Genomic DNA, 27,902 nt, shown 5'->3' with positions numbered 1-27,902 from the left:
GAAGAGCTCCTGGAACACTCAGGACCAAGGCAGATGAGAAACCTCTAAGCAATTTTGTGGCCTTTTTTGTTGGTTGGTTAAAAAAAAAAAAAAAAAGGAAAAGAAGAATAAAAGGAAAGTGCAGTGAAATTTACTCTTTAGCCTCAGCCAGTTTATTGTTCATCTCTTTACTTTGCTCCTTGTCTTCGGGTTGGGCGGCAGTGGGGCCCTCTGGGCTCTTTTTCTTGGAGGCCCGGCCCGACACCACCTGCTTGTCTTTGGCCTTCCTCGGGGGCTTATGGCTCGCTGAGGTCTTTTTTGGTTTGGAACTCTGAACGCTAGGTTTCTCCACCTGCTCGGAGAGACAGACAGACAGACCGCAAATACAGAAACACAGAAAGGGAGGGAGTGGGAGAGAGAAGTTAGAGAGAAGACATGATTAGCTCGACGGTAACCGTCATGATGACACCTGATGGCATCTGAAGTATTTTCAGTGACTCAGGTCATCTGGCTTTGGAACCGGATGGTCAGGGGTTTTGGCCACAGGCTCACTGGCCACAGGGGCTCCCCGGCCTGGCGGCTGTCACCACGGTACGACCGTGGTGGCAGATAGTGTGGCTGTTTTGCAGATACCTGCCGCCCCTCCCCATGGGAAGATTGTACCTCATTACTCTGTTCAACTCGGGCAGGCCTAGGATTTGCTTTAGTCAATGAAATGTGAGCAGAAGGGATGGGGTCACCTCCAGAGGAAACTGGAGGGCCAGCTGGTACTTTCCCCTGCTCTCTTCTCCTCGGCCACGAGAGAGGCTCTCCGTCACCCGAGGGCCACACTGTAGAGGCAGCGAGGAGTAGGGCTGCGGCCCCCCCCACATGCTGGACAGGTTTTAATGAGAAATAAACCTTTGTTGGTAGAAGATGCAGAGATTCGGGGGCGGTATCACCATCGACCGTATAACCTGGCCTTTCCTCTGTTTCTGTCTCCAGGAAGGTGAGCTCGTGTGGAGAAATGGGCCAGGCAGTCTCACCTCAGAGAGGCCTTCACACTGCCCTCCATCCACCCTTCCTCTCCTGCTGGCTCCCAGGACTCTCTTCCCCAGAGCAGCCCATCCACTCCCCGCAAACCCTCACCTCTAACTCTGCCCCCTCACTCCCAGGAGACGGCCCAGCCCTCTCTCTCCCGAGAACTCTGGGGTCACTGTGTATGGTCCCTCGATATGCCCTCCATCTCTGGGTTCACCTTCCCTAAACTTCCCTCCTTCCTTCCCTTGAGTCTTCTTTTGTACAAAGTGGAAGATGGCCAAAGATGCTGTTGGGCCTCCCAGGCTAAGACATTCACTCAGGGAGCTCCAGGGAGCTTTTCAGTCACCTCTGACCTGTACCTCCGGTTTGCCTGGGAATGAGGGCTTTCACGGAACATGGAACTCTCAGTGCTCCAAGTGGAGGAGTCCAGTCAAGCTGGCTTAGTTCCCACTTTACCTAGAATTTAGTCCAGGGCCAAACAGGAAACTATTTCAGTGCAAGATTTTCAGACAAAAGCAGAGGAAAGGCTCTCACACTTTTCCTGCTCTTATAGATAAAAGGGGATATTTGCACAACCCCATGTGGCTTGACTTCACAGAATCAGCCTTGGCGTTTATGATTCCTGCTTCCAGCTGAGTCTCCAACTCAGTTCTCCCCCTCACAAGTGTGTACTGGGATGCAAATAAGGCAAAGTACTGTTATTAATGGAAATCCCTGAATCCACTGAAGCTACTTAGAAATGTAAATCATTCACAAACTGTCTATTACAGTAACAAATGACCCGGAATACATCTTACAGCTGATGAGACAGGTGCTCTGAGCCGATGGTGCCTAGTATTTATGGAGGAAAAGGATAAAAAGGAGTAAGTTGTCCATGGATTGGAGCCGAGGATGCTGGCAGGGGTAGGGTGGGAGGAAGCCATCGAGACACCTCCAATGGCCAGCACTTCAGGGGCAAAAGCAGCTGTTTTAAGAAGGAGGGACTGAGGGCTCAGGTGAGGTTTTCTGCCACTTTTTTGGGGAATGGTTTTAAAATCTAGAAGCTAGTTCTCTGAAAACCGGCCAGTCCTCAAGCAGTTTTATTTTAGGCACTGTTCCTTTTTAACATTTCCTTTGAATTTAGCCAAGGTTCCTGTTCCCTGGTCTCTGTGCTACCAAAAAGAGGAGGAATTTCCCAGGAGCCCTTGGGGGTGGGGCCAGGTGGGCAGTAGCCCCGCCCTCCTCACACTTTGCTGCCCTTAAGCCCTTGTATCTAGGTTGTGCTGAGGGGTTCCCCACAAGATCTAGCTCACCTTTGGGGGTTCCTTGAAAGGTTCACTGTAGAGGCTGCGTATTCTTCTGCGATCAATGACCTTATTGTCCACTGGTGTGGGCTTGTTGGCCTCCCCTTTGAACTGGGCACTGTAGCTGGTCTCGTGAGCCATCTTATCATCTGGAGGCTTGTACTGGGGCCTGGCTTTTATCGGTTTCACAGGCTTGATATCCGTCCATGCTCTGAATTCATTTCTGTGAATCAAAGAAAGCATAAGTGATATGAAACACTATCTGGTGGGACGAACAGGGCTGCAAACACAGCAAAGCTCTCAGCAGGGCTCACTGCTGATGGAGGGGCGGCTCAGCAGTGAACTTCCCTGTCTCCTCATGGGGAAGCTCGTGGTTTCCTTCCTGCTGCGTCGGTACAGGCTGCGGCAGGAGCCCTTGTAGGAAGACGGAGCTCAGGCTCCCAGATACCACTGTGTGATCATAGAGAGGCAATTCTAATCTCTGGGCCTTGTTTTTGCACTATCTCAGACGAGGCTGAAAACACTCAATCCACTCCATCATGCCAGGGTTCAACCTCTAGGACTGAATAGCCAGGCACGTGGGAGGTCAAGAGTGTGAGAATGAGACGTGTTAGAAGGTGTGTCTGGTATGCCATGGTCAAGGACCGAGGCCCCTCCCCCACCTTGTCATGCTGAGACCCTTTGTCCTCAAGGATAATTCCTCCTCCTGCTAGCAGAGGGCTTGCTTCTTATGTTGCCAGAAATTTAACAGTCTTAATCCCTGTAGATGAAAACACTCATGAGATGTCTAAATGCTTGCAGATACAAACAAGCAAAATGTACCAAACACAGGTGGAGTCACTGTTAGGACGGGTATTGCAGTGAGTACACGCAGGACAGTCTTCAAGTGCTCTGGTGTGAATGGCTATCGGGCCTGACCCTTTAATGGCCACCACCTGCTGCTCTTTCCTGAGTCAGTGTGTCCATGTTCTTATCGTGGCTCCTAACCAGCTGTTTCTGATCTATTACAGGGCTGGAGACTAGATGGGGACAATGTCTGAAGCAGGGTCGAGTACATGCGGCTGCTCATAGAGGCCACGCGGTCCATCCTGTTTGTTGAGTGCATGACATCCGACAGATCTGTTCCCACTGGGGGCCACGAGAAGCTGTGTTGTGGGAAAGGAAGAGGTAGGGTGTATATAAGTGCAGCTAGGTTCTTCCAGCGCCCTCGTCACCCTCACTGATGAGGCCCTCCTTCGGGGCTCAGAGACGAGTGGCACAAACAGGAGGGATGACAGAAAGAGCTGAGGCTGTGAGAGACCTGCGGTCCCAGCCCCACCTCTAAAGAGCTGTGGGGCAGGCCCCTCCCCTCTTTGAGTCAGTCAAAAAAAGACTCAGACCAGACAATGTCTTTATCGTATGACCTTCTAGACCCTCAGAGGGTCTCTGAGTCGATCAAGCTGGTTTGGTTAACACGGAGCCCCTTGTTGGTCATTTGACCTCCTGAGGGGAAGTGGCTCATTTGTGAGGAGAGAGACCACAGTTTCTTAAGAGACTGCCCGCCCCCACCACCCAAGCTTCAGACTCACCTTTCCAGTGCATCTTGGACCCCCACCTAGGAGCCCCACCAACTTAAATTCAAAATCCCTAGAACCAAAGCATCTTATCTCCCCCACCAAATTGTCTTCATTCCCTCATCATTCAATTTATTTCATTCATTCATTCACAACACATTTCCTGATTGCCTAGGGTCTCTCTGGCAGGATGCTGAGCTCTGTGGAGCCAAACTCAGTAAGAGAAGCCCTGGGCGCAAGAGGGAATGAGATTTGTCCAGGACGGTAAGAAAAGAGCCATGAAAGAGGGGGGAGTGGGGAACACGGCCTATGCCAGCCTGGGAGGGAGTCGGAGATGTGGGTTCTGGAGTGGAGTCAGAGACGGGATAGGGAGCTGGCCAGGGTTCCAGGCAGAATGAGGGGTACCCAAAGAGGCAGCTGAGACATGGCCCTCTGCATGCAGTTTGGGTGGTTGGGCTGAAGCTTGTGGGGAAGAGCACAGGAGGCTGGACAGATTGTGAGGTCCTACCAACCATGCTGAGGGGATGGTCTGGACTGTATCGAGGAGCTGCCAGATGGTTCCAAGCCAAAGATGAATGTGGCCAGATTAGTTTGGGGAGAGAGAACTCTGGCAGCAGTGTGAATGGTGCACAGACGGGGCGAAGTGAGTGGGGAGGCCAGGCAGGAGACTGTGAAGTGAGCCCGGAGGAAGACAGAGGCCTGAACCAGGACAGTGGCAGTGGGGACTGAGAGTGGCTACAAGTCAAGAGGGAAGTGGGCAGGACTTAAAAGCGGCTGAGCTGAGGGAGGCCAGGGTCAGAAGGGAATCTGGAGATTCAGGATTTCGGTTTGTGGATGTCAGCGCTACCCACTGAGTTGGGGAAACTGGGAGGAGAAGGGGACTTGGAGGGTTGAGACCCTCTGATTCTGTTAATGGCCCCCATCTGCTCTGGCCTCAAGGCTGCATTATATCTTTTCCTGTGCTCTCCTCGACCCTTTTACACTTCCGTGGGTTCAACCAGCTACTTCGACTTGACTTCTGAGCCATTCTTGGCTGGGCTGGGTCACACCGGGCGCTGTGGCCACCATGACCTGCCCAAGGCTCCAGGCTCCCCCTCCATCCTCCCACCCTTTAGGACCCGAGTATTGCCTAAGCCCCTTATACGTGGCTTACTGGTAATGACCTGGTTCCTGAATATATGAGGGCAAAACCCTGAGTTTTCTGCTCCTACTTCTGCCTGCTTCCAGAATAAGGACTGACACAGGTCTACACTGGCCCTGAGAGCTATTTCTGGATCATCTCTCCCAGGCCAGCCTCTGCAGTTTTCTACATCTCTGGCCTGGCCTCTGGGCTGGCAGGCATTTCACGGTGAGCATTATCCGTGGGACCTGTCCTCGTGGGATCAGTCTGGTGACCCCGATCGTAAACAACTGATCTTTATATGAAGCCACGTAGAGTTTCATGATAAGGTCACTGCAATTAGGACAGACAGTTCAGCTGAAACCCAAATTCTGCTACTTAGAACTTTCTTCAAACTCGCCACAAAACCTTCCCCAGCCACAAGCCGTAACTAAGCATCTGTCACACAAGTAGAATCAGCTACCATTCGTTACCCACCTTTTATAAGCCGGAGGGTTGTTTTGGGTTTGCTTTGGTATATTATCTGTAACCCTTACAACAACTTTGAGAGGCGGTCGTATTGTATCTCTCTTACAAAAGAAGGTAAACCAGGCTCAGAGGGGTTAGGTGGCTTGCATAGGCCAAAGAGCTGGCAAAGAAGCAGGACTGAACTATGAGCCCGGGTCTGCGAGGCCCCACGGCCCACATCCTTCCACTACACTTCTCCCATGTGTCGGCGCCGCAGTGTGTTTGGCTTGTTCTCACTGGAGGGGCCTGTGCGGCTCAGGTTTGCTGAGTGCAATGCAATGGAGGGTTTGGAGACACAGCTGCACGAGATGACCCCTGAGCTCCTCCAGCCCTGAGATGCTCCTCCCAGAGCAGCATGGGCCACGCTCTCAGCTCAGTCACGACCACAGCCTCTTGCCACCAGCCCGTGGTCCCCTATACGCATGGACTCCCCTTCCCGTGCAGCTGGATTTCAGCTTGATGGTTCATTCCTTTAATCATTTGACATTTACCAAACACCAGCCATGGGTGGGGCGTGTGTCCCACAGGGCATGTGACCCAGTGGCTGAGGTGGCTACAGTTTAGTAGGTCAGGATCTGTCCGTGTGTGATCCTAAGCAAATGGGACAGAGGGACAGAGGGAAAAGGATACTTAATTTTCAAGGGGGCACTAAAAGATGGAGACAGAGAAGTGGACAAAGGGAATTCAGGCAGCACTCTGAGTCCCTGAGGCAGGTTCAGAGAGCAGGTGAGCTGCTCAGGGTGTGGAGGGTGGGGTCCTTGGAAGGATGTCCAGGTGACCAGGCTAGGTGGGAGCTGGGGCCAGGATTACAGGGCCTGGAAGGCTTTGTTTACATGCTTGCAGTCAGCCTGGGGAGCTGCTGAACGTTTCTGAGTGAAGCAGCACTGTTCCTCCATTGACAATGTCCTTCTCTCAGACTGCCCCACTTTTCTTTATTCTTCAAGGCCCAGCTTGGGGCTCTTCTCTTGAGGACTCCCTCCTGGATTTCTCAGCCCAAAGTTTCCTCTCTCTTGCCTCCTGGATGCTTTACTACCTTGTCCAACTTTGTGGTGACCCATGCAGTTTCACATTGCTCTTTAATTATTTTATGAGTTCACTTTACCTCTCCTGAGGGATGAGATACATAACAGAAAATTCCAGACAGAACCCTACTTTTGAGTCCAACCTCATCTGCAAGGCTGTGAAGGGATATCCTTTAACTTACCCTATGTCAAACTGTGGGTTAGGGGCAGAGCTGGGTGAGAAACCCCCTGGTCTCTACCTGCTGTGTCAGGCCCTGGCCCTCACCCAGGCCCCCACTGAGAGCCGTGTTCTATATCTTTCTCACATTCTCCACGGGACTGAAGGGCTTGGCATTGAGTGACTATTTCATGGAATTAGCTCTTATTTGATCTCCTTTCTGGTCCTTTCTTCTTGTAGGAAAGAGTTGTCCATACTAAAGCAAGCATCTGGTGTCTCCCAAGCTTTCGTAAAATCCACCCTCCCTAGATTGACAGGAGGCTGCCCAGAGCCCCCAGTGAGTGAAGCCACCATGGTGGCAAAGGATTGGGGGCAGGAAGGAAGCCCTGATAATCAGGGGGCAGGTAAGGAAAGGAAGAGTTTGCTAACACTTCCCAATGCCCACTTCCTTTAGGCTGAACTCTCTGTGCATCCAGCCTTAGTTTACCCTTTCATCATCCCTGTGAGGTTGCTGTTATTAGCCCCATGTTATATATGAGGAACCTGAGTACAGACAGGTGAAGAGACTTGCCAAGCCAGTAAGCCGTTATTGGACCCTGAGTCTGTCTGACTCAAAGCCCATGCCCCTTCTGCCATCCCACACTTGGGGGTGGATGTGTAACCCAGCCGCAAGCTCATGGCAGCTTCGGCTCCGGGCAGCAATCACAAGACAGCACTTCCCTTCAGCCAGTCTGGGTGCACAGTGAGGCTGTGAGCATACGGGAGGGTCCCATATCTACTGGCTGCTGCCCCTGGCATCCCAGAGAGTCTCCCCATGCCATGGCTCCTCCTGTATCGTGATCCAGGGAAGTCATGGGGATGGGATTTCCAACTGCATTGCCAAGGGCCCATGGTCCCCTCCACAGCAAATCATTCCAGGCTCGATGCAGGACTTCTCTCCTGCACAATCCCTGCAGGGACAGAGCAGGGTTTGGGATTATGATGACCCTCTGTGGCTGGGTAAACTACACAGGGAAGTAGGCTCAACCAGTATGTTCAGGTCTGGGTTTAACAGACTCCTCTAATGGCTCCTGTGTGCTGGAAAATCTATGGAGAAAAGCTTGGGCCAGCCTCCAACCTCCCATCAAGGAACAGCAGAGACAGGCCCAGGGTGAGCCACCTCACAGAGACCTGGTAGACAAGATGTTCCTAGACTGTTCCCACAGGGCCTTTAGACAGGTGCATTCTTGCATTCTGAGCAGCTGCTAAAGCAGTTTGCTGACCAGGCAAAGATTTTAAAGGAGGCAACGAACACCCTACTTTTACCTCTTCCTGTCCAGTCCCCCTGTGCCATCTCACTTCGGCCCTTGAGACCTCCTCTCCCTGGACCGTGGCCTCAGGACCCCAGCATCAGAGTCCCAGCCTCTTCCTCCTCCCTCTGATTCATCGGCACAGGCTCCAGGAGAGATCATCCTCCAGCTCGGCCATGAGCACACTACTTCTCTGCTAAACCCTGCGGTAGATTCCAGTCACTACAGGACCAGCTGTGCTCCAAGCCAAGACCCCCTCTAGTTTGCTCATGCTTTGGCTCCTCAGGACGACATGCACGGCCCTGTGACTCAGCCCTCAGTTATCCTTCTGGCCTTACTTTGTCCTCGCCAGCCACCCCGTCGTCAGTCAGTGAGCACCTGCTTGGCGCAAGGTGCGGCACAAAGCTCTTTAAACGAATTACGAGCCCGAGTCGAAGCTACCATGGCCAACTTTGCCAGTGACAACACCACGGCCCCTCCCCACACACCTGCTGCACTGCCCCTCCTCCGAACTTTCGCCCTTGCCGTTCCCGTGCCCAGCATCCTCTTCCCTCCATACCCCCCGCTGGTGCGTGGAGCTTGTTCTCTGACCTTATCCCTCTGCAGCACTCACTGAGCTGTGTTAGGGCAGGTGGCCTGGATAGGTCTCTCTCTTCCCTCCCAGAGGTGCCATCGTCGAGAATCAGGACAGTCCCTCTGCATCTGTGTGATGCTTGCGGAGCCTGGGCCAGCGATTCAAAACGCAGCCTCCCCCTCTCTCCCTCGCAGGATTGGCTGCCCCAGAAGTCCCGGCTGCCCTGGCTTGGGGAGGGCATTGAGGGGGCCACCCAAGAGTCTCTTGGCGTTGGGCATCTGTGTCACTTCTCACCATATCCACAGATTCTTGCACACTCCTCCCTCAGGTGGGACTTAGTTCTGCTTCCCTTGAATGTGACAGGACTCCGTGACTCCCTTGCAACAAACAGAATATGGTGCGGGTGGCCACACGGAGCTTCCCAGGCTGGGCCGCTACAGACTGGCCAAGCCTCCTGCTTGCTTCCTTGCGGAGCACTCACACTGAGGACAGAAAGTGGCCACGACAGGAGGACTCACACACACGCCCCACGGAGAGGCCTGTGTGCAGTGTCGTGCTGCAGTGTTGTGCTGAAGGGCAGGTGAGTGGGCCATCTTAGAGGTGGAGCCTCAGGCCCCCCGCAAGGATTCAGATGATGCTGGGAGAGTGCCTGGAACCATTCTAGAAGCCATTCCTGGGTTTCTGACCCTTAGAAACGGTAGGAGATAGTAAACATTGGTCAGCTTAAGCTGTTAAGTGTTGGCAGTCAGGTGTTACAGAGCAATCGATTCTAATACACACCCTGATCAGAAATTATTCCTCTCCTCAAAAGGGGCTTAAAACACCCACACTTCACTTCAGCAAGGCAGAGAGCCCTGGTGTGAGCAGAGCACAGGAACTTCAAGCTCCAGCAGAAATGTGGCACCAAGTGAACAGAAGGTCCTGCTCTGGTTGCAAGAAACTGGGGGGGTGGGGTGGGGTGGGACCATACTGTGGCCCTCACTAGGAGGTAGCAAGGCCTCTGATGCCACAAAGTGGATAAAGATGAGGCTGCCTTGAGTCCAGGTCGTCAGCAGAAACAAAAAAACACAGGCCCTCGGGAGAAAACCATGTCTCAGAGCACAAGGCATATATAGGGAGGTATAGGCAGGGTTTAACAAGGTGAGAAATGGCACAGAGCCCGCGTCAGGACAGAGAAAGGGGTTCACTAGCAAGAGCACAGGCTCAGGAGTGGGATAAACCTGGGCTACAGCCCAGCTCCAACCCTCGGGCCAGGCCCTCTCCTGCTCTGAACCGTAGGGAGCTTGAGACCAACATCACAGGGCTGATGCAGGGTTCAAGGAGAATGTCGTCTTTGAAGAGGACCTGCCCATTTGTGTCAGTGCGACAAAGCCCACGCTGGATAACTGTACAATAAATGCATTTGGTTTTCATCACAGAGTTGTTTGTTCAAGAAAAATTATTGAGTATCTTCTATATTCCAGGCCCAGAGCTAGCAATGTAGCGTGAACAGGCGGAAGCAACAACAGCCCCCACTGGCTTGGTAGTCGGGCTGGGAGATTTGGACAACCACGCCGTCAGCTGTCTGTCCCATGGCTGTAGTTCTTTCTCTTTTTTTAAAGATTTTATTTATTTGACTGAGAGAGAGACACAGTGAGAAAGGGAGCACTAGCAGGGGAAGTGGGAGAGGGAGAAGCAAGCTTCCCACTAAGCAGGGAGTCTGATGTGGGCTCAATCCCAGGACCCTGAGATCATGACCTGAGCTGAAGGCAGACACTTAAACGACTGAGCCACCCAGGCGCCCCCCTTCACCCCCCCACCCCCGTGCAGTGCTTGTATTTCTGACCACTGCAGTCAACATTCCGGCGCTAGGAGAGGGCAAAATCTGGGCTGCAGCTTCCGATGCCAGGTTTATTTCTGAATGCATTTCACATTAGACTTGAACAAAGTAGCATTCAGTGAATGCCTGATTAATTGAATCTCCAATACTGAATGTCCACCATACACAGACGTTCGTTTAAGGACCTGCCCCACTTACACACATTTTCTTGCAGTGATTCAAGGAGAGATACTGAAAGAGCAATTATGGGGGGAGGGGGAAACTGAAGACAGGCAGGGAGCCAGTTGATTGATGAAGCCGGGCTCCAGGAGAGGGAGGAGGGCAGGCATCAGAAGAATGGCGAGAGGGTTTGGCCTTGGAGAGAAAGCATTGCCAAAGAAGAGAATAGGGGCTGCTCTTTCATTTCTAATTTGAAAAAGCCTAGCATTTACAAGAAATGATGAGATAGAATTATACAAGGAATAATTCTACTGCTGGGGAGAATATCTACATGTGTTAATTGGTGCAAATCACTTCTCCACAAAAGTAGGGACTCAATAATGGATTACTGCCAGCCACGATAGAATATAAATTCCATGTCTCTGCCCATAAGGCCCAGATTTATTACATATCTAAGTTCTTGGGAAATAAAATTCTCTCCCCATCCTCTTGACAACAAAATTTCCAACAACATTCTTCCACTGCTTTATGATGGAAGAAAATCGTGCTTTTAAGTCTTAATGGTCTAAAATCTTCCCACGGATTCTCATAGGTAATTGACATTGTCATGGAAACATTAAGTCTCTGTTCAAAAATCTTGCCTACGTTTGTTATATTAAAGTGTTCTCGAAGAAGGGAAGCAGGCTCTTTCATGAAATCTGTTGGAAACAAGTCAGTGAACTCTGTCGGTTGCCAAGCTATTGTCAGGAGCCTGTTCAAGGAAGTAGAATCTGGAGATTAAAAAGAAAAGAACACCTGAGCCTAGAGGGTTGCAGGGGGCTTAGAGCGGCTTTTCTCTCTTTGGAGGGGAACGAAAGATTGTTTCTTTCTGGCAGAAATGACTGGGTCAGGAGAGGAGCTTTATGGGCTATGCCTGTGATATTTGCTTGCTTGTGTCTTTCAGCTTCTTTTGTGCGAGAGGGAGAAAAGGGGATCTGATGGAGAATGCCAATGTTGTAAGCATTTAGGACCACAGTTCTTGTCCATTAACATCCAGTAAACACATGTACACACATATATAATAGTTTTCTAAAATGCAGAAGGCATGTACTTGAGCAAATCAATGTCTGTATATAAAGAAAAGTTTGGGGCACCTGGGTGGCTCAGTGGGTTAAGCCGCTGCCTTCGGCTCAGGTCATGATCCCAGGTCCTGGGTTCGAGCCCCACATCGGGCTTTCTGCTCAGCAGGGAGCCTGCTTCCTCCTCTCTCTCTGCCTGCCTCTCTGCTTACTTGTGATTTCTCTCTGTCAAATAAATAAATAAAATCTTTAAAAAAAAAAAAAAAGAAAAAGAAAAGTTTGAAGCTCATCTAACATGAACAGAGAACGAGTGGAAAAGAATCCGCCCTTTCCTTTACATGGAAAGATCCACTATGGGTAGCAGTTGGCAATGACAAGATCAGGGCTTCAGTTTCTTCATTAGGTAAATGGAGATTCTGTGGGTAACTGCTAAGTCCTGTCCCAGGCTGCATGAGGCTCACAAGCCCAATGCAGGGAGCCTCATGGGAAATAGCGTTTCACACAAAGAAAGCTCATGTGCACAACATGTATAGAATTATGAGGACAAAGAGTTAAAAATAAAATTGCTCAATTAGGGGGCGGCTGGGTGGGTTAAGCCTCTGCCTTCGGCTCAGGTCATGATCCCAGGGTCCTGGGATTGAGCCCTGCATTGGGCTCTCTGCTCAGCAGGGAGCCTGCTTCCCCCCCCCCACCCCCCGCCTACTTGAGATCTCTCTCTGTCAAATAAATAAATAAAATCTTTAAAAAAAAATAAAAGTAAATAAAATTGCTCAATTAGGAGTCAGTGTGATTCTACACAAATTAATTTATGTTGCCATATTTACTAGGCACTATGCTAAGAACTGTATGGAAGAAAAACATGCAAAATAGGAAAGCTATAGTTAGGTGGAGGATAAGAGTGAGGGAGTGTGGTGGTTAAAATAAGTACACATACAAACACACCTCAGGTAGGAAAAAATAAGAACTAGAGGAGAGCTTATAGGAAAATCACAATGACTCCCTCTTTACTCTGCCCTGCTCCCCACTTCCCCATTAGTAGCTGGGCGTTTTAGTCATAGGAGTCCTGGGGTGGTTTTGCCACTAGACCACAGAGTTATCCGGCTGAAGTTGAAAACGGAAGGCTGCATTCTTCTGGTTAGTTGGCTCCCAAAGCTCTGTATCCATTAGTTGCAGAAAGATGGTTCCTTAGGAAACAGAAACATGGAGAGTATATCCCCTGAAAGTGCTGCCTTCTTCTGGGGATGGACCTAGGATTCTGGAAGGACACTCCCATGAGGTGAGCTCCAACACAGTTCCAAGGATGTTGCATGATACATCTAGAGAAATGTTCAATAAGCTTAAGTTTCCTCATTCTTTGTTTGGTGCCCAGGAAGTACTCAGTAAATATCTTTTTCGCAAATCAAGCTGGTGCCAAAGAAAATGGCATTTTATATCTTATTGAGATCCATGCTAATTTATTCTTTAAAATGTAATTCAGTTATGCGGGAATACTAGGAGAACTTCATGTCAATATATCTGGATGAAATAGACAAATTCTTAGAAAGATGCAAAATAGAAAAACTGAATAAGTACATATCAAGTAAAGAAATTGAATTAGTAATTTAAAATCTTTCCCCAAAGAAAAACCAGCCCCAGATGGTTTCTCTGGTGAGTTACATTAAACATTAAGGAAAAAATAAACACCAATCCTAACAACCTCTTTTAGAAAAGAGAACATTTCCCAACTCATTTTAAGATGGGCAATATCAGATATTTTTCTGATACCAAGCCAGTCAAAGTCTTTACAAGAAAACTACATGTCAGTATTTCTCATGAATATAAATATTAAAACTCTTAAAAAAGAGTAGTAAATCAAATCTAGCAACATATGGAAAGGTTTATACACCATGAACAAGTGAGATTTATCTCAGGAATGCAAGGTTGGTTTATCACCCTAAAATCAGTTAATATAACATTTTCATAGAACAAAGGACAGAAACCACAGATCATCTTAATAGATATAGAAAAAATATTTGCCAAAATCTAACACTTTTCCATGATTAAAAAAAAAAAAAAAACCCCAGCAAAGTAGGAACAGAAGGGAAGTTCATCAACCTAATAGCATCTACAAAAACCCTACAACTAACATCATACTCAATGGTGAGAGACTAAATCATTTCCTCCCAAAATCAGGAACAAGGCAAAGATGTCCACTCTCATCACTTCTATTCAACATTGTACTGTAGGTCATAGCCAGTATAATAAAGCAAGAAAAATAAATTAAAGGCACACAGATTAGAAGAGAAGAAGTAAAACTGTCATTATTTATATAAATATGATCTTGCACTTAGAAAATCCTCAAGAACCTACAAAAAGTACTAGAACAAATGAATGAGTTTAGCACGGTTGCTGGATACTCAATATATAAAAATGAATTTTATTTCTATAGACTAGTAACAGACATTGAAAAAAGAAAAAAAATTTAAACCCATTCATCAGGAAGAGTAAAATACTTAGGAACAAGTTCAACAAAAGATGTGCAATGCCTATAACTGAAACCTACATAACACTGCTGGGAGAAATTAAAGACCTAAATAAAGACATACACCATGTCCCTAAATTAGAAGAGTCAATATTGTTAGGAAGGTAGTTCTAGAAATTGATCTATAAGTTCAAAACAATCCTTATCAAAATCCCAAGAGGACTTCTGTAGACAATGACAAGCTGATCTTAAAACTTACATGGAAATGTAAGAGATCTAGAATTGCCAACACAATTTTGAGAAAGAGAAACAAAGTCTGAGGATTTACTCCACCTGATTTCAAAAGTTATTATAAAGCTACAGTAATCAGGTATGTTACTGCATGAAGATAGATACGTTGATCTAAGAACAAAAGAGATTTTTGCATATAGTTAGTGCATTGTAGCTGGCTTATCTTGGGATACAGAGCTGATTAAATTTGTTAAATTTTCTGTAATTTGGTGAGCTGATTGTTCAACTACTGTTAGCTTGAAATCAGCCATGTGAAAATATCAGGAAGTTGGACAACACTACAAATCAGTCCCCTCCTTTTTTCCAGAGAGCTAGTTAAACATTTACCATCATTCCACTGCTCACATATGTGGTTTATTTATTTTTGAAAAAATGTGCTAAGGTAATTCAATAGGGAAAACCATAAGTGTTTCCAGCAAATGTGTTGGAAAAAGTGGATATCCATGTGAAAAGAAAACGAATCTCAACCATTATCTTACATGATACACAAAAAATTAATTAGAAATGGACTAGAGGGCGCCTGGGTGGCTCAGAGGGTTAAGCCTCTGCCTTCGGCTCGGGTCATGATCTCGGGGTCTTGGGAACGAGCCCCGCATCGGGCTCTCTGCTCAGCGGGGAGCCTGCTTCCTCCTCTCTCTCTGCCTGTCTCTCTGCCTACTTGTGATCTCTGTCTGTCAAATAAATAAATAAAATAAAATCTTAAAAAAAAAAGAAAAGAAAGAAATGGACTAGAGACCTAAATGTTAATCCTAAAACCATGCAACTTATAAGAGAAGACACAGAGGAAAATCTTTGTGACCTTGGAGTAGGCAACGATTTCTTAGATCTGACAAAAAACCCCAAAGCAATAAAAAAGAAAAATGATAGATTTAAGTTCATCAAAATTAAACTGATTACTCTTCAAAAGACACCATTCAAACAAGGTAAAGACAAGCATAGTCTGAGAAAAAATATTTGCAAAACATCTGATAAAGGATTTGCATTCAGAATATATAAAGATCTCTTAAAACTCAATGATAAGACAAAGAACCCAATTTAAAAATGGGAAAAATGTTAATAGACTGTTTACTAAAGAAGGCCTACAATGGCAAATAAGCACATGAAAAAACTCTAGTCATTAGGAAATACAAATTAAAACCACAGTAAGATCCCACCACATACTTGAGAAAATGGCTAAAATAAAGCACATTGATTTTGCTTGATGTTGTAAAAAATGTGGAGCAATCAATCTCTTCTACATTGCTGATGGGAATGTAAAACAGTACAGCTACTTTGTGGGAAATTTTTTTTTTAAGTTAACCGTACACTTACCATATGACCCAGCAATTCTACTCCTAAATACCAAAGAGAAATGAAAATACACACCTACAAATGACTTATACCTGAATGTTAGTAACAGCATTATTCATGGGAGCCAAAGAGCTGGAAAGAACTCAAATGTTCATGAACTAATGAATGAATAGACAAAATGGGTAAATCCGTTGAACGGATGATACTCAGCAGCAAAAAGGAATGAACGAATATGGAGGAATCTCGGGAACATCATGCTAAATCAAAGAGGCCAGACAGAGAACACTGCATATTATATGATGCCATTTACATAAAATTTCTAGAAAAGGCAAACTGTAGAAACAGGAAGATCAGGGGCTGTCTAGGCCTAGGGCGGGAGGATGGGTTAGTTGAAAATGAACACAAGGGATGGCAGCATTCTAAAACCCTTTAAGGGATGGTTTTACCACTGTATTCCTTTATCAAATCTTATCCAACTGTGCACTTAAAAGGGGTGAATTGTATCTTATGTGAATTATATCTCAGTAAAGCTGTTAAAAAATCCAGCTGGAACATCTTCCCTGACCCCCCTCCTCTTGCAGGGAGGTGATCCTGGCCTGCTTTGATGCCCTGGGACTTCCCTGTACCAGCTTCTTTGTCTGATTTCTCACATCGTGCTCCTGGCTATTTGTTTGCAGGCCCATCTATGAGGCCTGGGAGGGCCAAGGTGGCTTCGAAGCAGAGTTGCAAAGAATTACTATCTTTTGTTCTTGATTCCATATCCTTATATATATGATTCCATATCCTTATGTCCTTCCCTATGATACAATCATAGAAATACCTGTAATTCTACTCTGCATGTTTATTTATTCCATTTAAATCTTTAAGCCTCTGGAAATATATTACTATTTTTGTGTAGGCTGCTCAAGTGCCAAAGACAGCACTGCAGCCTCCACTGGCAAGGGTGTGGGGAAAGTGCAGCCTGACTCAACCCAGCAGGACACCTCTATGCGTCCCCCACCCCTGCCCCCAGGATCTGATACATCATCAGTCCTCATTGTGTATTTATTGACTATATGAATTAAGGAGTGAAGCCTTTAAAACTGTTATCCTTTGATCTAGCAATGCCATTTCTAGGAACTTATCATAAGGAAATAACTGGAAAAGAAAACATTTTTTCATGTATTACAAACTCTTGTTTAATTATCGTGTGTGAAGGCTGCAAACTATTCCTTTGTTTGGAAATGCAAATTCACTCTAAGTCTGCCAATGCTGGAGCGTGACCAAATCTCAGAAGTTATTAAGTAATGGTGAGCATAAAAATATTAAGTAGGTGATCCCCATGATGCCATTTTTGGTGCATTTAATGTCACGCTTGTTTTGTGTTGCTAATGATTCACTGGAAGTGACACCATTAAATTCTGCTTTGGGCTGCCTAAGCGTCCTCTCAGCTGAGGTAGCGGGAGCTCTGGGGGCACAGCAGGGGGAGCGCAGCAAGAGGGCAGGCAGTCTGGTGAGGGGAATTACAGACTTCATTTACCCAGGTACAACTAAATGCTCTTGGCTTCAGTGCCTCTCTTTCCACAATGCAATTTTTTCCCCCCCAGCAAGTCTTTCAACAACCTGTGAACTCTAAAGAAATAACAGACATACTCAGAGGCATCAGAGTCAGAGAAAAATGTGAGACTTTTCTTCAGGCCATGAAATCTGGAGGCATTTTTGTCAAAAATGGGACCTAGGGGTGCCTGAGTGGCTCAGTGGGTTAAGCCTTTGCCTTCGGCTCAGGTCGTGATCTCAGGGTCCTGGGATCGAGTCCCACATCGGGCTCTCTGCTCAGCAGGGAGCCTGCTTCCTCCTCTCTCTCTCTCTCTGCCTGCCTCTCTGCCTACTTGTGATCTCTGTCTGTCAAATAAATAAATAAAATCTTTTTTAAAAAAACGGGACCTAGAATTTCTTCATGAAGCTGCAGTGTCACACTCAGTCCTGTTAGTCACTTGCTGGGTCCAGCAACCAGGTGGACAGTAATTTGGTGTGGCACCTTTGAAGGCCAGCTGCGGGATGCCCGGGGGGCTCAGTCAGTTCAGTGCCTGACTCTTGGTTTCAGCTCAGGTATGATGTCAGGATCGTGAGATCAAGCCCGGCGTCAGGCTCCAAGCTCAGCACAGTCTGCTTGGAGTTTCTCTCTCCCTCTGCCTCTGCCTCTGCCCCTCCCCCACCTCTCACATAAATTGTTCTTTAAAAAAACCCATAGAGACCAGTTGCTAAGGGGCAACAGGAAAGCCAGGGCTGCATGACTTCCTATCTCGTCTCTACGCCACGGGTGGGAGAAACTTACACATATTTGCTCTCTAATCTTCAGGGTGGCCCCAGAAGGCTGGAGTCTCCCGAGTCCCAGATCAGTGCAGGAATTTACGTGGGGTGTCTCAGTCACTCAGGGCCAGATTTGAACCCAGGTCTATTCAACTCCACAATTTGACCTCTTTAAGCTTGAAACACTTTCATTAGTCTGTGTCTTTGCATGGGTCTGCCCTCACCTTGAATTTTGTCTTTCCACTTTCTGCTGGGGAAACAGCTCCTTCAAAATGCAGCTCAGATAGAGGCAAAGAAGGCGGTAGAGAGAACAGGTTAAAGACACAATCCAGCATGATCTTCGGGGCCATCAGGAAAAGGTGTGCGTTCCTGAGAAAGGCAAGCATCGCACTGTGCTTTAGGTTCCCGAGGCTCCCGGCTCGAGCCCACTGGCCAGCAAACATACTGAACACGACACCTTTCAGGCAACAGAGCTTCAAACTGATCTTTTAACCATGGCTTCATGTCTCTGAGCCTCTGCTGGTGCTCTGTTGACTAAGCATTCATGAAGCCCCTCTGAGTATCGTTCCCTTTAAGGAACTTCCAGCTGAGTGCTGAGATGTGCTCTGGGAGTTCAAGGTTCCCAAGAGAATCTGAGGGGGTTTGATAAGATAAACAAGATATTTCATAGAAGAGGAGGCACTAAAATTCCTGTCAGTATCCCAACTCTGAGCTTTCCAGGGCTATGCAGAGGAAGATCACACCCACAAACTATTGAACGCAACCTCAGCACTTGGACTTGCCTTGGTGGCCCTCTGGTCCCAGACAGCCTGGAATGGCAGGGTCTGGCCAGTGAGCTTGAGAGCTTTCAGCCAGGGGGAACACACTCCTTCAAAATCCCTGGTCCTTCGGGGAAGCAGTGACTATTTCATGGGAACCCTTCTTCACATCAGTGCCCTGACACTCTTTGTCATTGTGCAGGCCACTGGGCTGGCATCCGGGTGACTGGAAACCCAGTGACGGAGAGGGGAGAGCAGAAAAGGGATGTGTCAGAGCCTCCAATGTGCCAGATGCCCCGCAAAAACAGCTGTCACGCGTCATCCCCCACAGAAGTGCTCTAAGGCATTTTTCCAGGTGAGAAAACCAAGGCCCAGAGAGGCGAATGATTTGCTCAAGGGCACACAGCTGCTATATGGAAGGGCCAGAAATCAAATTCCAGAGTGAATGACTAACTAAAGATCTGACATTTTCCTATTGTCTTATGTTAATCTGTTTCTGTATACAAAACAAACAAAAGGAAAATTTAAAAATGACTTTTCTCTTATGTAACTATTAGAGTAAAATGTAAAGCCTAACATAATGTGCAGATTGGGCAACCAGAAGGGAGGCTGTGTTGGGAGGAGTGATTAAAGGACCTCTGCTGCGTCTGTATCTGGAGGGTCAAGGCCAGACTCCTCAACCAGACCTTGGTTCTGGCCCTGCCGTGGCCCGCCTCTGCAGGCCTGCTGCCTCCCACTCTCATCCCCTGAGGTGCTCAGCCACGTGCCTGCACTGGTCTTCACTAGTCTGTGCTCATATTCTTCCCTCTTTCCAGAATGCTCTCCTAGGCTCTTTGCTTGACCACCCCCCCAACCCTGCCTCACAATACCAACTCTGTGAAGCCATCACTGACCTCCAGACAGGCTTAGGACTTCTGCCCCAGCTCCCAAAGTGTGTCCTTCCCCATCTCAACCACGTCTTGAAGACGCTTATATTCTCCTCTGGGCTAGAGGTCCCGAGGGTAGGATCCGTAGGCCAGGGCCCCGCCCAGGGTCCGGCACAGAGCAGGCATTCAGAAAAGGCGGGCTGAATGAACAGAATTGTGTGAGAATCACAGAGCAGCAAAGCTGGACAGGCACCCCAAGACATCCTCACCTCATTTTACTGCCAAGGATTACATAAAGGGCAGTGGAGGCAAGCCAGGTGGGATTGGGTCAAGTACAGGAATTCAGACTTGACTCTGCAGGTGGCAGGAGCCACTCAAGTGGTGGAGTGAAGAGATGACGTGGACCAGGAGGCACTTGGATTGGGTGATTCAGGCCCCCAGGGACCATGAGAGCCTGGGGATAGGGAGAGACTGGAGGCTTCAGAGTCACATATGTTCTGTTGAATGATGATGAATTAGAACTTACTGTCAACTCTGCCGACAAATGATTTAATTCAATTGCTGAGCATCTGCAGCGGTTATAAGATGATCACTGTTTACTAAAGGCCTACAGTGTACAAGGAGCTTTGTCCCCCTGATGTGACTGAATCCTCAGCACTACCCTTTGAGATGGGCACTATTACTTTGCAGTTTATGGGTGAGGAAACCAAGCTCAGAGAGGGAGAGTTACTAGCTGAGGCTAGTTACTAGCTGAGAAAGGGCGAGCCAGGCACCATGTGAGCACGTGGGGGTAAAGGACAAGGAGCCCACCCTCTAGTGAGGGCCAGAAGAGAAAGAAATAGATTGGATTCCTGTGGTATGAGCAGTGCTAGAGCAGAGAGAAGCACAGGGGGCTGGAAAGGCACACAGCCGGGCCCCAACCACCATGGGGTCTCATGGTGAAAGGTGACAGAAGAAATACAGCACGAGTTGGAGACAGGCCCACTGTCCTATCGCTTAGGTTTTCTCTTTTTGAAGCAAAACCAGACTATGCAAAACCTAGGAAGAAATGACTGGAAGTGGAAGGACAAATATGCAGAGCAGCGTCACATGAGACACAAAAATCATCTTCAGGCTTGTCGTCACCTAACAGAGGCTCCTGCGTGTGACTTCTCAGCAATGGGGATTAGCCCCATCCTTCTGCCTCGGGAAACTTTGGGGTCACTGGGGGAGTCTCAGGGATCCTGAGAGACCGAGGGATGACAATCCAGCCGCAGATGGCTCTGCACGAGCCCACCACTTAATTAGATTGCCGTGAGAGACCGTGTAAAGAGATAAATGAATTTGGGAGGAGGGGGTTACAGGAGAGGGGTTACAGGAGGGGGTTACAGGGCACCAAGGGTGCCCGGTGTAGGAAAGCCAGCATCAAAGGGGGTTAGGGACTGAGACATCTCCAAACACCCACCACTCTGCCAGGGCAGCTGTCTGCGTGTCCTGTGCGTGTGCGCATGCGCAGGCTCTGGCCGAGCAGGGAAGGGGCGGGGCGTTGCTAACAAAAGGACCTGTAATTCTGCTTTAAGATTCGTCATGATAATGGTGATGGCAGTGAAAACTGCAGACATTACGGAGAACCTTGCCAGTGCCAGCAACTGAGGGAAGTAAGTTTAGGCACTATCTCATTTAATCCCCACAGAGGCCTCTTGAGGTCGGGGGTTATTACCCTTCTCACTTTACCGATGAGGAAATTGGAGCTGAGGGTAGTTAAGTGTCCTGACCTTGGACAGCAGTAAGTGGAGATGCCGAGGTTAGACAAGAATAATACAGTTAGCAGTCGTGTCCCTGGACTGAAGTGGGGAACTCAGGTGAAGCAAGGAGACAGTACCGCATTGCAAATTAGGGCATGCTGTTAAAGGGCAGAATTTCCAGAGCAAAGGCTGAGAAAGGGACAGGGACAGGGCACTGGTGAGAACTCTGTGTGCCATGAAGGGGTTGCTTTCCCTCCAACTGAAGTCAAGAGAGAGGCTCAAGGACACCTGGATCTTGGGGGATACAGTAGTGACTCTCCAGAGAAGTCTGAAGGTCAGAAATGGCTGGCTGGTCTGTCCAGAAGCAGAGAGAGGGAGAAAGGGCTTCATTGGGGGTGTCTTGAGCTGTCTATGGTTAGGGCAAAGAACAGAGGAGGTAGCTTCCTGGGGCCAGATGGGTTAAGAGGGCTGCCTCAAGGGCAAACATGTCTCAGCAGAAAGAAGTTGGAGGGACCGTGGGATGCCTAGGGTGGAGGAAGGAGTGTGGGACCTGCTAGAGGTATTCCCTTTTATCCCTCTCCTGGAGGGAGAGGTCTACAGTGATGAGTGGGGGCCTCTAGAGAACCCTGCAAAGCACCCCCAAGAGACAGTCCATCCGGAAAGCCTACTAGTCCGGAGAGCACCAATCACTGCGACCACACCAGTCCCCAAAGAACACTTCTGTTGCTTTGCTTCCTGCTCTTCACCCCTGAACCCCAAAGTTGGGCAGGTTGACTAGGGGGCAAGGGATAGGACAAGTGAAGTAGAAGCCCCACCATGGGCTTCTCCTCTAAAGCAGGCCAGGGCTGCACGAGGAAAAAAGGTAGTAACTTTAAACAGGCTGACATCTTGACTGGAACATGGGATGGACATTTTAATGACAGAGGACTTTTATTTACTAAAATTTGCTGTACAAGTTATACAACTAGCCCAAATTTTCATGCAAGGGTAGCAAAAGAACTTGTCCCACAGAATAAATAGAAAAGGATAGTGGGAAGCAGAATTAAAGGTACCTTATAATTATGTCCTAAGAATTGCTTTTGTTCAATGTAAAAGTTATATTTCAATGAATGAAAACTTACTGTATACCAAAAGGTCTAATAATTGATTTATATGCTTGATCAAATTTAATCTTAAGCCAACCAACCCTTCAAGGTGGAAGTTATTCCTATTTTAGAGATTAGAATGCAGAGGCTCAGAGAGGTAAAGTGACCTTTCTAAAGTCATAGAGCTGGCAAGTGGGAATACAGTGCCCAAACTCACAAGGACTCCAAGTCTGGATCTTTCCACCACATCTTTGCTTGGGACTCTAGCAGGTTAGCCAGTGCTGAACAAAGCGGTTCCTAGGAAGGGATATTTTTTGTTTTGTTTTGCATCCTCAAATCACAAGTACATTTCTTCTGAATCAATTCTGTTCTCAGGTGTGCAAAAAAGATTCCACTAGAAAAGATAAAAAGCTTTGCTCTAAATACTGACACAAAGAATATACATATTTTTTTGAGACCAAAGAGATTAGAAAGCAGTTTATTCCATAGCTGCCATTACGTGACTGTTTGTCAAAGGATTAACATAAACTACAGTGGTCATAGCTAAATACACCAATGAAAGGGGCTAGATCGAGATATGAATTCAAGTTTGGAAGACATGGCTGGAGATACACTGGCGGGCGCAATGGTAGGGGTGCACAGAGATAGGACAGTGGGAAAATACTGGGAGGGAAGTTCAGCTGAGTGGGCAGAAAATGGGCAGAGGAAAAAAAAATCAGCCAGTGAGAGTAAATCTTGTTGACACCAGAACAAAAGTCTCAATTCTTGCTCCTAAGATATATATTTAATTGTTTTATCATCTGTTAATACATTCTTTCTTATTAAGTAGGCTCTGTGCCCAGCATGGAGCCTGCCGCAGGGCCTGAACTCATGACCCTAAGATCAAGACTTGTGCTGAGATCAAGAGTCGGACACAACAAACTGAGCCACCCAGGAGTCCCTGTTAATACATTTAAAAAATCCACAGCAATGAGATAGCTAGAGCAAGGAAAAGAGAATGCTTGACAAAAACACGCCATGTGATTTCACATCTGTCTGTGCGCGTGTGTGCATGTGCTGTGTAATTACAACCACTACAAGCATCACCATTATCAACATCTTCACTGTGCTCTCTTTCAGCCCTCTCCCTGAAATCTACCTGCTAGTCAGAGAACCAGCAGGTGACTCGGGCTTAAACACAGCCTACCTTCACTGCGGAGTCCCATGTCTTTGGTTTGGGGATCAGAGAAATACTGGCCTTCTATAATGAGTTGCGAAGTGCTCTCTCCTCTTCTATCTTTTGGAAAAGTTTGTGAAGGCTTGGCATTAATTCTTCTCTGACTGTTTGGTAGGATTCACCCACTTCTTTGTGTTTGTAGTGCACTGTACCTAGTGCACAGCCGAAGCATGAGGATGTTGAGTAGAACTGAATCTATCTCTTTAATTTTGTATCTTACCTAATTTATTATGTTTTATCTAATTAGTTCCAAGAAGCTACTTGATATATTACAGAGTATTACAAAAGTCCAGACAGGAGGCCAAATTTCAGACTATATATACCAGGACCTGAATTTTAGAGTTGTGACCTACTAGTCGGTCCTAAAAATAAGTTCCCTCAAATTCCTCTGGGTAAAACTCGCTCAAGTGATGCTAAATTCTAGCTTCCCACTCATATCCTTCCTAAATCCACTGTTCAGTAAAAGAGTCCATAACTATATTTTAAATACAAAATGCTTAACTTAGAAAGGCTTCAGAAAAAGGCAGCGAGGGATTTGAAGTGATTCATTAATGACAAGGATCTATTGCTTTTTAAGAACACCTGTTCTCAGACCGTGAGAGCATTTCTTTCCTAGTAATGAAAATTTGAACTGTTCCTGTCCCTGAGGCGAAGCCCTGGGAACTGTATTTAAATAGGCTGATAGGGTGATTCCCATATAGTTGCTCAGAGGCCAACTCTGGTGACCCTGTGGTGAAAGGCGATGACTCGAGGAGCTAGTGTCTGCAAAGGGCCCGGCCCAGCACCTGGCTGGAGGCGGCAGGCCCACCGTGCTGGGGCAACTAGCATAATCTGACTTGCCTTGAGGAGGGTTTCCTGTGGTGAGTTGTCATCGTCCACAGGCCTGTGGCCCATCCCTAGCTATTTTTGGTCACTCTTCCACAATCTCTACTACTCTCAGCAGTAACAAAGCATGGCCTGCCAGCAGGAGCTGGGGTTTGGAGCCCCAAATATGCCCTTTACCAGCTGGGTGACTCTAACGAGGTCCCCTGCCCTGTGTAAGCCTCCATTTCCTCACCTGTAAACCAGGGATGCTGTGACCTACCTTGCTATGGTACTGTGAGGATTTAACAAAATACTGTAGAAGGTTTTTCTTTAAAAAAAAAAAAATTTTTTTATTTTTTTATTTTTTTACTTGAGTATAGTTGCCACAGCAGACTACCTTCATTTCAGATGCACAGTGGAGGACCCAGCTTCTTCGTCTGTAATGCCGAGCGCACAAGTATGTCTAGCTTCTGCCCCCGTACAACGCCCTTACAGTGCCACTGGCTACACTCCTTATCCTGTGCCCCTCCTTCCCAGGACTTCTCATTCCCCAGCTGGAAGCCTGGATCTCCCATCCCCATCACCCCTGCTACCCATCTCCCTGCCCTAGAAGTAATTTTCTTCCTTTTTTTTTTTAAGATTTTATTTATTTATTTGACAGACAGAGATCACAAGTAGGCAGAGAGGCAGGCAGAGAGAGAGAGAGAGGAGGAAGCAGGCTCTCTGCTGAGCAGAGAGCCCAACGCGGAGCTCGATCCCACGACCCCAGGATCATGACCTGAGCCGAAGGCAGAGGCTTCAACCCACTGAGCCACCCAGGCACCCCTAGAAGTATTTTTCTTAATGGATTTCTGCCCTTTGCCCACCCCCCTGCCCATGCCCCTCCTTTGCATGGGCTCATTTAACACAGGGCCAGCAGGCCACAGCATAGACACGCCTTCGCAGCGGTGGGCACGGATGGCTGCCAGGCGCTCTGAGTTCACAAAATGCAGACACGGGGAAAGGGGGGAAAGGGCACAAAGGCCGGTGACTAGAAGATTATGCGGGCTGGAGGATCAGATCCAGCCTCTGTCATTGCTCGCTTCGGAGCCCCAACCTCAACATGAGACCAGGGAAATTCAGCTGAAAGGGAACATACTTATATCCTCAGGGGCTCTGCTATATTTAGGGGGGACAGGAAGGAATACCAAGGTCAGATCTAAGAGGAGATCAATGAAAAGTGATCATTTCTGCTGTTGCAGGAGATAGGCACCAGCTATCCGGTTGTGTAACTCAGCGGGCATAGTATAATTCGATCCCACAGATTGCCCCGGCAAAGGCATTTCTGGTGTATTTTGTTGCAATGGACGCCAAAGTGCATGGGTGAGCAGATCTCTCGCCATGGTGGAATTACCCCTTGGACACCATATAGACATTTTGTACTTCAAATCCATTGGTTTAATCAACAGATAATCTAAGATCATGAGTCAGTCTTCTTTGACTCTTTTTACATCTATTTTCCTACTAGGGCTCTGGGAATCAAAGGACTAGTTCCGTCTCCTTGGGAGCAAGTTACTTTACCTCACTGAGCTTTCTTATTTAATTCTCACTTCAACCCTATTAATTCCATTCTATTTCCAGGAAAATGAGGTATAGGGGGTGCCCTACCCAAGGTCACCTAGCTAGTGAGTGGTAGACCTGAACACAGGCAGGCTTTCTCTGTGTTCTCATCCACTGCAAATTTGAGGACTTGCCCAAAGACACCAGGTTAGGAGGCCAACATCTCCTCCCTTTCAGATGTTCTTATGGGTCCTTCCTTGTCCAAACATCTGTGATCATAATTTGCCAGAGGGAAGATTCAATGTGTAATATTTTGTAATTCTTGTGCAAAAGTTTATAAAGAAATACCTTTCAAAAACAGTCACAAGTAAACAGGCTCATGAATTTTATATGCTCCCTGATTCTTGGATGTAAGTCAACATATCTATCCCTTTTCCCTTCCCTTTTCACTGAATAAATACCCTTCAGTTACGATTATTTATGTTTCGTATGACTTCCTATTCTATTGTTTTCTGTCTACTACTCAAAGCAGATATAGGGACCTTAGGGGTGTACATTAAAAAATTTCAGATAAAGAGTAGAGCTGCTCTGGGCTAGGAAAGAGTGGGAAGAGAGTGGGAAGAAGGACCCAGAACCAACCTAGAGAGTTAAGACTGGGGCGATGTCGTGGACACTACAGTCCCTGTCTATTGCTTCAGCCAGCCAACAATCCCTAGGGCCTAGAATTTTAGAGCTGGTAGACATTCCAGAAATAATTTAATCCAGTATGTTAATTTTATAGATTGGGAAAACAGACAGAGGACCAGAAACTCCATTGTATCACATAGCAAACTAGAGGCAGGGCTAGAACCAGCACTCTCAGGCCTCTCATTTTCTAGTCTAATTTTTGTTTTGTTTTGTTTTGTTTGCAGCAGGATAGTCTGCTAATATATATTGTCATTAAAAACAACAATTGATAATACCTACAAAACCCGATAGCTTGGGAACATACTTTTACATAAGCATTTCATTTGCATTACCATTTACATGGCATTAGAAATTATTCCATTGTGTTCTTCAAATTTCTTGATGCTTGCTCATAAATCCCCCATCCCATGGGACATGTGAAGGCTTTCCAACAAGTCCATCTGACTATTAGTTCTTTATGCTAATCCTCATATAACTTGAAATTAAACTTCCCTGCTTTGGCACATGCTCTGGCCGTATTTATGATTTTCCATCAGTAGTTATTGAGGGCTCACTTGATGATGCTCAGTAACTCGCTGCTTCATTTATTCCACATATATTAACCGAGGTGCCGTTGAGAGGGAATTGGGATAGAACGGAAGGCAGAATAGACAAAAATCCCTGCTGTCTTGGACAGCAGTGACTTACAGTCCAGTGATGGGGGATGGACACTAAACCAGTAAGTCGTTCCATAATATGCCAGGTGGCGGGAAGTTCCATCAAGATTAGTAAAGGTGACAGAGAGTCACGTGTGCTTGTATGTATGTATATGTGTGCTGTGTTACCTAGGGTCAAGGGCAGCCTCTCTGATGAACTGATTGATGTGTGCACAGAGACCTGAAGGAAGTGAGCCTTGCGGACTTCTGGTGAGAGTCCTCCTTCTGGTGAAGGAGTCCTCTGGGCAGAATGCTAAGACCCTGAGGCAAAGGTATGTGTGAGGACAAAGGCCGACTGTCACTGGATTGGAGCTGACAAAAAGGAGGGGAGAAGGAGTGGGAGATAAGAGTGGAGGAGCAAGGGTGGGTGGGGTAGGGCACTGCACCTCAGAGTGAGAGATCTGATTTCGTTTTATGTGAGAAGCAGAGCCCCTGGAGGATTTGGGCTCTCATCTCATGCTGAGGGGCATGATTTGCCTTTCGTTTTGGAGGTTAAGAATGAGGAGGACGAGGACACAGGCAGACCAGCTAGGAGGCTATCTGAATGATCCAGACGAAGGATGACAATGGAATGGGCTATAGTAGCTGTGTTCCTGCCACCAGGCCAGGTGGAAGAGACTCCAAGTAAAGAGGATATTCGAATAATGCCATACAGGA

General features: G+C 47.3%; 1 protein-coding gene across 1 annotated transcript in view; it reads right to left on the bottom strand.

The window, feature by feature from the left end:
* Positions 1-27,902, bottom strand: part of MAP6 (microtubule associated protein 6) — a 73,416-nt gene that overhangs the window by 18,436 nt on the left and 27,078 nt on the right. Inside the window, exons 2-3 of the mRNA XM_047693315.1 lie at positions 2,292-2,505; positions 135-331 (exon numbers count right to left, since the gene is read on the bottom strand). Of these exons, the coding sequence (XP_047549271.1) occupies positions 135-331; positions 2,292-2,505 (411 nt within the window). The remainder of the gene's footprint in view (positions 1-134; positions 332-2,291; positions 2,506-27,902) is intronic.

This window comes from Lutra lutra, chromosome 10, assembly GCF_902655055.1.
Source record: "Lutra lutra chromosome 10, mLutLut1.2, whole genome shotgun sequence".
NCBI classification, from domain to species: Eukaryota; Metazoa; Chordata; class Mammalia; order Carnivora; family Mustelidae; genus Lutra; species Lutra lutra.
This window is presented reverse-complemented; position numbering and strand designations above follow the sequence as displayed.